The sequence below is a fragment of the Sinocyclocheilus anshuiensis genome, unplaced genomic scaffold (assembly GCF_001515605.1).
Source record: "Sinocyclocheilus anshuiensis isolate Anshui unplaced genomic scaffold, SAMN03320099.WGS_v1.1 scaffold363, whole genome shotgun sequence".
In the NCBI taxonomy this organism is placed as follows: Eukaryota; Metazoa; Chordata; class Actinopteri; order Cypriniformes; family Cyprinidae; genus Sinocyclocheilus; species Sinocyclocheilus anshuiensis.
Window position 1 is genome coordinate 1194271 of NW_015552568.1, and position 8674 is coordinate 1202944.

The following is an 8674-nucleotide window of genomic DNA, read 5'->3' on the forward strand; positions in this document are numbered from 1 at the left end:
TAGGCATGACGAAGCAGATATCGTCCTCTTTTGGAAGGCCAAACAAAGTAGTTTCGCTTTCACAACGAAACACACAGCGCCTTCACGACATGGCGGCGGCAACAATACTACAGCGAGAATCAAAGTTATGCCTTCTTTCTTTGCATGAACATTTGGGCGGTGTTATGCAAATCTTCCCACATCGTGACGTAGACATGTGGGGGCGTGTTAGAACGAGCCGTTTTAGGTAGGCGTGGTTGACCCTTAACTTTTATAAAGAATATCTCTTTGGATTTGAGACTTTAGTCTTTGCAACTTTACAGATCTTCTTTATGGACCAAGAGCTTGTAAAACTTCAAAGAGAGGAAAAATTGAAATCGCATCATATGACCCCTTTAAATAATGTCTTAAATCTTCCAATGAAAGCTGTAAAAATGAATTTAGTTGGGATTTTAACAGACCATAGTAAGGTTTGCTGCAATGTTTATTTTCATGCCTGAAGTCTCTTCTTGAAAGCCAGTGAAGGTTTATCAAGAAGTTAAAACTATTATTGGTGTTGACTATCATGCTATTTATAAGGCATTTATATGAACCTGTGCCTGATTTCATTACAGTGAAATCTGAAACATGTTCCCATTAATTGTACTGTGTTTGCGTTTGCTTTTGTCTTTGCTTTCACAGAGGCAGGATGTTTTCTATAAAATACAAACTAAGTTTGCCATTACAGTAACAATCCTTTCTTTTTCAGCTATATGAAAACTTGATTTATAATGTATTTTGCAGTTTTAGCACAATTTATTAGTATCAGACTTTCTTTAATCAGAAAATTGTGAAAACAAACATTTCATGTCTTTTTTGGGGGGAAATATTAATGTGTATCGGATGTTTAATGTGCCTACCATATTACAAGAAGTTTTACCAGTAAATTAACTGAAAACTGAGCATATTGTGTGTATTTCTCCTACATGCATGGATGTACGTGTGTGTGTGTGTGTTTGTGTGTGTAAATACTTACATAATATCAGTCTTTCCCATGTGTGGGCTTGTCACTTGAACCTGTCTGTCTGTTAAAACTTAAAATAGAGTTGAACGCACAGAACCTGGAGTCTCAAGCCCCTTGTATCCAGTACACAGCTCTGGTTACAGTGGGCAAATACTGCTTAAAATTGCCCTGGTGCAGTGTCCAGCCGCACACTTCCCTGCTACCAAGGAGCAGTGTCGGGCCGGCCAGCTTTCTACAGCAAGAGTGATAGTGTCAGAACCAGCAGCCAACATGCCCAAAGTCGCTGTGCCCGGTGAGTGTCCATTCTCCACGTGAATCCATCACACAATGAAAAGATTTGGTTTTAACAAAACATACTACTATGAAATTAGTTTTTCATCACATTAAATGAGCATAATAGCTTAACTGATGTGTATGCAAAGTTTTTTAAAGAACAGAATATGTTGTTGCATAAGATCTGGACGACATTGTGGTCTTCGGCAGAAACCGTGATCTTGGAATGGGAGTATCTGAATAGTTATTTCTGCCGATCAACTCTTAGAAGCTTGTACAAAAAGTACACTAGGCAAGGTTAGGTATTCCAACAACTGTTTTTGGAGGTGTTGGTATATGAGAGTATCTTGGGGACTTTAATTCAAAGAAAAGAGCAACTGTAAGCCGTTGTGTTCTTCAACTGTGTCCCCTGGTGTTTTATTAAATAGCAGCTGAATGAAAACAGAGGTGTTAGGTTTTCAAGCCTGTGATATTACTTCATTAACACCTGCGATTAGGCTGATTTGTTCTTTTTAGATATAGACTGGAGTGCAATCTGTATCATATTTGCATGCATTCATGCAGGAGTTCGCACTGATGCTTTTTGCAGCTGTGGCAATGTGGAAGATTGTTAGGTCTGATTATAAGCGAGGTTTCGAAGGCTTATAAGTTATATTAGTTACAGCACATAGAGGCATGCTTGAAAATGCAAGTGACTCTTTTGCTAGTCAGTGGATTCTAGTGACTCGAATGTCATGCTGGTGCTTGATATGCTGTAACTCACTTAAAGTTTATTTTTACATCATTAATATTTGTCCACTGTGTTCTCAAGCCCTAGCGTGTGCAGTTGTGGTCATGCGTTTACATGCTCGGTGCAGAATTTGCAAAATGCTAATAATTTTAACAAAATAAGAGGAATCATAAAAATGACAAAAACAGTTGACAAATAACTATTATAAACCTAAAAAACACAATATTAAGAATCAAGCATATGTGAACTTTTGAAAAGGATCATTTTTGTCAATTCAAATAGATTATTTAGGCATACCGAACATTAAAAAAATGCAATTTTTATGATCACACTTATGGTAAAACCATAAAGCCATTGCAGATTCTGTAAGGTGTGTAAACTTATGACCACAGTAGGATATTGGGTTGATTTCAGACTTGCATTGCTAGACATGCTGCTTTCCATGTGCAGGCTAAGAATAATCTGGATTTAAATTTGCAGACTGTGATAGGATATCAGTCACTGATATCACCAGGTTTAAAAGTAGAAACACTATCATTTCGAGGCAGAAGGGAAGGCCACATACTGGCTGAGCTGAGGCCGTTATAAACATCTGATTAATGATTTCACACCCATGTAAAAGACCCTCGAGTCTAATATTGGTAAACATGTAATTTATTAGATGTTAATACATTTGTCTCTGCCTATTATTAAGCTGCACAGGAGAAAGTAAGTAATTTGTTGGTTGATGGTGTGAGTTTAGGGCGGGACTATCTGTTTAGCTGAACAATGGCAGATGGGGGGGGTGAATTGTGTAAATAACACTTCATTTGATGACTGTTTTGGTCCATGTGTGTTGTCTGTGACCGTAAATTTTCGTTTGCCCCTCTCTACATGAATCCTGTCCCATGTCTGATGGGTACATGTTACTAACCCAGCAGAGGAGAAGCGTAAGTATTGGGAGGAATCGTAGGCGGATGATTGTTTGTGTGTTTGGAAAGGGCATGAACTGGTAGATAAGGGAATCTCAGTACCCGTCCCATACTGGCCATGAAACTCCAGGTGGATACACTGTGTGTGATTTTTGAAGAAAGTTTTAGAGTAGAAGAATGTGGACTAGTAGGGGATGTTGAATATTATTTAGTATAAGCAAATTGTTTAGTTGTCACAATCCATGACATTTACCTAAAGCAATAGCTGTAATTTACTCACCCTCAAGTTGTTCCAAAATTGTATGTTGAACACAAAAGATGGTATTTTGAGGAATGCTGAAAAAATACTATGGAAGTCCAAAAATATTGTCGCCCTTAGTTTCCAAATTTGTGATGTAATTTCCTGTTATTTGTTCAATATGTATTGCAATTGTGACAAAAGAGGGCCCCACGGGACCAACATCCACCCATGATTTGACTTTGATTAGACCAGTAAAAAAAATTGTTTGATCATGGGAAGTGAACGCTAACAAAAGTTTGCCTCTGTGTGAGGAAAACAGTGATAAATAATGAAATGTCAAGCCTTGTTTGAGTTCTTTTGACAATGTTGGCAATCTTGGGATTGTGGAAACGTCACAGTGATGAGCATGACTTGATAAGATTTTTTTTTTTATGTGATTTTGTACTTTCTACTTTACCTTTATCAGCCATTGCAATTTCTTTTCTATATAAAACCTTATTAGTTTATTGTAAAATTCATGACTCGTGCTTTACAGGTTGCCTGCAATACAGAGAGATCTGATTTAATATTACAGAATTTTTTGTTATTAATGTGGCATGTGTGATCCCTGAAATGTGAATAAAATGACAGTTCCGATGTGTTGCTTACTAATTCAGTCTAACTCTAACCTCCTTTTTTTCCCCAATGTTTTGGATCTTCCTTGCCCACTCTTTGGAAATGAATAATCAGAAGGGAGTAAGTATAAAGGAACCCGTCGGAGATCAACATGTTAAAACTGCTTCAAATGTCCATCTGTATGTTTTATGCATTTGTTTGTTTTAGAAGAAAATATAGAATGGGGTGCAAAAAATCTTGAGACAAAAAAAAGTTTTAGAACTTTGTTTTAAGAAAATGTAAGCCTAAAAATGTTATGACATAAAACAATTACAAATATTTAATCATTTGTTTTAGGTCACTAATGAAGTAAGTAAATTTGTAACATTGATGTCATACAGATTTTCTTGCTCGAATACTGCTGTATACACTGACATACTAAATACCAAGAAAGACTTTGAAATTGTTATGAAAACAAATAGTGCAAGTAAAAATGATTATTCAAGTCAAGTCAAGTCACCTTTATTTATATAGCGCTTTTAACAATACAGATTGTGTCAAAGCAACTGAACAGCATTAATTAGGAAAATAGTGTGTCAATATTGTTTGCTAGCCTGATTATTCAATCAGAAACATTTTGCACCCCACTGTAGTTCATAAGCAAACAAATGACTAAGTAGTGTATTTCTGTGCATGTTTAATACGATTCTTAAAAAGCTTCTAGATGTAGGCCTCATAGTTTCTTATCTGTTCATTTCTAAGTTATGATTTGGGTTGTGCTGTTGTTAGTTCGTGATGTGTGCCTTGGCTTAATGAATTTGTCATAATTTCGTTCATCTCTGCATGGGAGATTTTGTTCCAGCAGTGCTAGCGGTCACAGTGACTCAATAGTTGAATCATTCTGAAAAAGTGTCTTTCTTTTGCCAAAAGCATGCTCTGATTAGAAAGTTCAAAATTAGAACTAGAGTCTAAAATGTCTAGCATTCGGATTCGGACGCTATATAAAGCATTCGGATGCTTTATATAATTACAAGTTGGTTGTCACTTATCTTGTCTTATAGCTTTTAGAGTATAAAATTACATTTTATACTTAATGTCCAGACCATAAAGAAGTTGGTCTCACTTCATGCATTTTAATTGCTTTTGGGCCTTTTAGACCTCAGTCATGATTTCATCTCCTTTTGCTTCGCTTTGGTTGGCCACCGTCTCCTTAAATAATGAATTTGCACTAAAACCATTGTGGTGCATGCTTTGTTTTTTGGTCATCAGAGACGGATGATCGCACACGTACGATTGCAGAGCGTGTGTTTGCTTCGGAGACCAAAGAGGATGATATCCGTGACGAGATATCCCTGTTTGATGTGGCTGATGACTGCCCTATCCTCAACCAAGGGCTGGCCCAACATGTAACCGAGGATGATGATGAGGAGAAGCGGTCAGTGTACAAGTCATACAATTATATAACTTTATCTTTGAATTATATAACTGCTTTTTAATTAATGGGTTACTGCACCCAAAAATGAAAATTCTGTCATTAATTACTCACCCTCATGTCGGTCCAAACGCGCAAGACTTTCATTCATCTTCAGAACACAAAGTAAGATATTTTTGATGAAATACGAGAGCTCTATGACTCTGCATAGACAGGCAATAGTGGTGGAGACTGACCCAGAAGAGAAGAGATCGTTGAATAAAGTCATTATTTTTGTTTTCTTTGCGCACAAAAAGTATTCTTGGAGCTTCGTAACATTACAGTTCACCACTGATGTCACATGGACTAATTTAATGATGTCCTTATATCTTTCTAGGCCTGGGAACGTTTCCGTTCAGAGAAAAAGCTATCGGATTTCATCAAAAATATAGGCTAATAATACAAGGTCTTAAGCCCTAAACACACTGTACGATTTTCAGTTGTACCAGATGAAAGATTGGCATCGTGAAACAATCGTGGCTCCTAATCGGTGGTACTGTGTCGTACAGTGAGAGAGGTTCAAAGACGGCCATTGTCACGGTCATCATGATCAAGCATGATCTTCGCACAGTGTGTTTGCTGGTACGATCCACGTTTCCTGACCAACCAATAAAAATGTGACATGAAATCAACGCGACATAAACATATATATAAGTGTTTTGGGCTTTACAGGTTTGGAATGACATGAAGGTGAGTAATTAAATTTTCAGAATTTTTATTTTTAAGTGAACTATCCTTTTAGGTAAATTAGGTAATTGTTGTTTTGCTAATTGATACAACAGAACTTTATACTGACATCTATTGGTGAGGATGCAGCATAAAAAGTTTTAGGGTAACGTTACTGACCACTTGTAGAAATATACTGTATTTAACAACAATGTCTACTCATCAAGTCTAAACATGAGGTCTACTCAAATTAATTAAGGTCTGTGTAGGTTAAGTGAATAATATTCGCTGTAGTCTCAACATGGCTAGCATCACGAAAGAGAACTCCTTTTCAAGCTAATGATACGAGTCACGACTGAAGTCTTAACCTGTGAAGTGTACATCATTTGTTAAACGAAAACACATTTGTCTAAACTGACATTAATTTATTTAGTTGTAAAATGTCATTAGAAAATTTACTAAATGTTTCTATATTTTGACATTTGGCTCGCGCGAGCCAAATTGCGTTTTACCGTGCAAGTCTTTTTTTTTTTTAAGTAGCCGTCGACGGTTTTAAACAAAACATTGTGACAAAACAAGTGCACAAATCGAGATTTTGTGATACATACATGTATAATAGAGGGAAAAATAATGACAGTACCAGTACTTACCGTCTGAGCCATCTACCGTCAGGCCTCAGGCGAACTCTACTTTTGTTGCTTATTTTGAGGTTATTAAAACTTTGTTTGAAAACTAATAATAATATATATGTATATATATATCAGGGGCGTTTCCTCCGAGGAGGCAAGGGAGGCAGTGTCTCTTCTCCTCAAAAGTGGATGAGAAAATAATCCATATTACAAAAATAAAACAACGCAAATATGACTAAATATGACATTAAAAGTCTAAAAGTCACTCGTTTTTATAAAGTAACACTGTACAACAGCGACACCCACAGGTAAAGTTAGAGCGGAGGCTTGCCTCCCTTCGGTCCATAGACTTTCTACAGAGACCCTAAATCTGCCATGACTTTTCTGGAGGCTCATTGAGATGAATGGGGGAAAGTCACGTGAGAGGAGGCAATGCCTCCGTCGCGCTATAATTGGATATGATCGGTTATGATTGGATGTGATTGGTTCGTGTGATAAATCCCGCCTCTTGTTTTCGTGCAAGCTCTTGGCCTAATGAAGAAAATGACTCTTTAAGTAAACAACTCGCCTGTTTAGATATCACTGCTTTGTGTCACTTCAAAATGAAACATTAAATGACTTGAAAATGTGATGACTGCGTCAGTTTGTAGTGAACATTCAACTTGATGAAATTAAAGATGTATCTTCCTGCCTGTGACAAAGTTTACAGGGCTTTTATGACGTTGACCCGAAAATAAGTTGACTATTAAAAAGAACAGCTGAACATCAGTTCACAAATAAAAAAACGGAGTGTCTATTTACAAGTGCAAATAGCCCTCCTTGTTGGCAGAGGCTATTTACACTGACTCCGCCCATCAATGTGTGATTACAAAGCATTACAGAAGACTATCTCCAGTGGCACAGATGGTAAAGTAGCCCATGTGTCGAAGTTGTTTTTGACACGGTCGACCGGGATTCGAATCGCGTTTTGCCTAATTTATTTTCCTACTTTTTCAAATCAGATATCATGTCGTTGTTATTGTTATTATTGCATACTGTTTTATAATGTACTACAATACTGAGGTGCAGATAATTGCCACTATCTGCAATAAGTAGTATAAATAGCAGAAAATCCTGCTAGGTGTAAATAGAATCTATAGCTATTTGCACTTAGTGTAAACATTAAGTGGACATTGATTTAATGTTTAATTTGATTTAAACTGGCCTGTTCCCCTGTTCCGGAATGTAATGCCAAATAACACAAAGTATACTGATAAATATGTTGTAAATGAAAATATAAATACTTCATATTCGTCTGTGAAAAGGGTCCACCCTAACCTAATCTTTAACCAATCTCCACACAGTAAGAAGCATCTCAGTCGCACTCAGCCCGTGCTAGAAGATACACCATCCTACTTGGAGGTCCCTCACTTCCAGAGAGTGTCCATCACTGGTGACTACGCTGCTGGGGTACGTTCCAACATATAACTTTCAGGAACCGACTGGAACATGTACATGTTATGTAAGTTTTGATTTGCAAACTGCCCTTTGCAGGTAACTGGCCAGCTGAAATAGATCAGCCAAGGGGTCTCTCCATCTTAGCAGGTGGAGCCCATCCCTGGATGTGGTTTCTGAAATCTATATCTGACATTTAGGAGGGGGATTTAAGAGAGTTCAGGAGTTCGCTTTTCACATGTAGTCATCAATTCTTGCCTACTCTTATATAATATTCAAACTCATCCACCCTGGCATGACGTCAAGGACATTGTGACATTTAAATATAGTGTCACCCAGTCAGTGCACTCTATGACTCCATATACATTTGCATTTGTCAACACATTTCCACTCATAGATATAGGCATCTCAAATATAACAATCAGCGTTGGCGTTGCACAGAATTGCGTCCTTCCAAACTGTTCTGCAGGTGACCATGGATGATTTTGAGCTGGCCTGTACAGGGCTGTACCGTGCCCTGACCATCAGAGAGAAGTACATGAGGCTGGCTTTCCAGAGATTCCCCAACACTCCCTCTCAGTTCTTATGCAAGATTGAAGGAGAGCAGTGGAAACCTGAAGATCAAGTGCACCCTGGTAATAACAGAAACAGAATTTCATGATAAAAACATAAATATTTGATTTAAAGGGATAGTTCACCCAAAAATGAAAACTCTGTCATTAATTTCTCACCATCATGTCATT

The 8674-nt window shown here is 37.4% G+C and overlaps 1 protein-coding gene across 4 annotated transcripts in view; it reads left to right on the forward strand.

The window, feature by feature from the left end:
* Positions 1–8674, forward strand: part of LOC107664993 (AMP deaminase 1-like) — a 37373-nt gene that overhangs the window by 17755 nt on the left and 10944 nt on the right. Inside the window, exons 4-9 of one of the 4 annotated variants that reach the window (XM_016455700.1) lie at positions 1167–1274; positions 2903–2914; positions 3867–3872; positions 5001–5166; positions 7841–7946; positions 8401–8566. In XM_016455700.1, the coding sequence (XP_016311186.1) occupies positions 1167–1274; positions 2903–2914; positions 3867–3872; positions 5001–5166; positions 7841–7946; positions 8401–8566 (564 nt within the window). The remainder of the gene's footprint in view (positions 1–1166; positions 1275–2902; positions 2915–3866; positions 3873–5000; positions 5167–7840; positions 7947–8400; positions 8567–8674) is intronic. The other 3 variants (XM_016455701.1, XM_016455702.1, XM_016455703.1) reach the window with 3 other exon arrangements.